Source organism: Rhagoletis zephyria, unplaced genomic scaffold (assembly GCF_001687245.7).
Source record: "Rhagoletis zephyria isolate East Lansing unplaced genomic scaffold, Rhagoletis_zephyria_1.1 Rzeph_scaffold_09316, whole genome shotgun sequence".
NCBI lineage: Eukaryota > Metazoa > Arthropoda > Insecta > Diptera > Tephritidae > Rhagoletis > Rhagoletis zephyria.
The window spans coordinates 1-1,931 of NW_016166394.1; the positions used below are offsets into that span (position 1 = coordinate 1).

A 1,931-nucleotide genomic window follows, 5' to 3' on the forward strand; every position below is an offset into this window, starting at 1 on the left:
CGCTGATATTGGCGCGCTCACAGCACTCAGTGAAGTCGTGGGTGATCTGCGGCGCGACCGTGGGCGCGCGCCAAAACGAGCGATTGTCGGTAGCATCGAACGGTGGCGGCACGAGATACACATCACTTGACTCTGTTGTGGTAGTGATGTTGCCGCCATTAGAGGGTAGCTGCTTGACTGGGTATGAATAAAAAAGAACAAAGACAATGTAGTAAATAAAAAATGCACAATACAGATACCAGCAAGGTATCCTTAGACTCTCGGGGTGTAACTCTTCTCTCCACCCTTCTCACCGTTTAGTATGTGTATACTACGCAAGACCGGTTCTGAATTTAGCTCGCAAATATAACTACCCGAGTCCTCGGTGGTAAGTCGCTTGACAAGCAACACCCATACCTCCCCACCAGACTCAAGACCTTTGGGATCTAAACGAAAGATGCATGTATAATATCATCGGTATCACAAGCAAACACACTTAATAAGTAGTATGTACCCCTTTTCCACTCACTCTCATCATGCAACACGCTGATGCGTGTGTCGCTCGTCACTCTCACCATACCGGCTGTGAGTATTTCGTCGGATTTCTTCCATATCACTGTGTGATTGGCTCGGTTCTCTGATACAACACATGTGAGCAGCGCGTCTTTACCTTCGTAGATTACCGATGGACCGCCAGTAGCTGGGATAGGGGATAAGATATTGATTAAAATAAGGTAGACGATGGATACTAGAATGATTTCTTAAAAGAGGGTTTTATAATACCAACCGATTGGTACTCCGGAATTAACAGTCGAAAATAAGCATGTTGATGTTGTAAGTACCACCAGCAGCTTTAACATTATTTCCATTAATAAGGGTCACCTGAAAAGTGCGAAATAAAACGCAATTAGATGGACATGAATTTTTCATAATTTTCGGTAATAAAAAAAAATATATATATATATATATATTTCTTTCATAAATTTTAAATCGTTTAAATACTGGGCGTAGAATTCTAAAACTCGGCATGAATGTTTGGTTATTTTAAAATTGGACATCTTACCACTAAACTAACTCACTAAAACTGAACATCCATTTTGGAAATTTATCTAAATTCTGAGAAAAAACGTGATATCATTTTAAAATTGGACATACATTTTTGGCCACGTAAAAACGAGAAAAAATGTACGATAATTTACAAATTGGACATATGTTTTTGGTCACATAAAAACTTGGTTAAAGTTCATATAGCATAAAACTGGACATACGTTTTTGAACATTAAAAACTAAAACAGAAAATATGTTAAAGGTATTTTAAAATGGAACGTCGTATGTATGCATGTAAGCTTTTGGTCACTTTCAAACTGAACATAAATTTTTAGGTCATTCAAGAACTCGTGATAATTTAAAAACAGCATATCGAGCCCTAACCGCCAAAAAGACGTACAGGACATTTTTTTCAAATATTTATTTTTGATGCAGAAATGCTTCTAGATGCTCTAGGAACATTTCGGCATCAAAAACAAAATTTCGCTTACGCCTTTTCGGCGATTAGGGTTCGATATATTTTTGAACATTTTACATAAATATAAATTTTCATCAAGTTCAAAAAAGGATACTTAGTTGTAGGCATTTCTAGACATAAAAAACCTTGAAATAGTTTTTGCGTTGTTTATAAATTGCACACAAATTTTTAGTCGCATAAAAATTGCACCATCGGTTCAAAACAGGGAGCAAGAAATGGACGCCATTCCCTAACTACTCGGAGGACATGTCGATTAGTCAGCATTTTCGTCTACCAAACGTATTCGAAGCTGAGATTTATGCTTTAGAGATAGCTGCTAGTCTTCTACATACATAGCTCGATACCAGCTGGAAATGTCGTCGATAGTCCGATAAAAGAGCTTTTATCAACGGAATAAAAATAATTAGATTTTTGGAGGTAATTTCAA

At 37.3% G+C, this 1,931-nt stretch overlaps 1 protein-coding gene across 1 annotated transcript; it reads right to left on the reverse strand.

The window, feature by feature from the left end:
- Positions 1-21: 21 nt before the first annotated feature.
- Positions 22-857, reverse strand: LOC108375695 (uncharacterized; the record flags this gene model as incomplete). Its single annotated transcript, XM_017631839.1, has 4 exons — positions 767-857; positions 494-679; positions 294-425; positions 22-177 (listed from the first exon to the last, which is right to left on the reverse strand). Coding segments are annotated over exons 1-4 (556 nt in total), but the record flags the coding sequence as incomplete, so codon positions are not given.
- Positions 858-1,931: the final 1,074 nt, after the last annotated feature.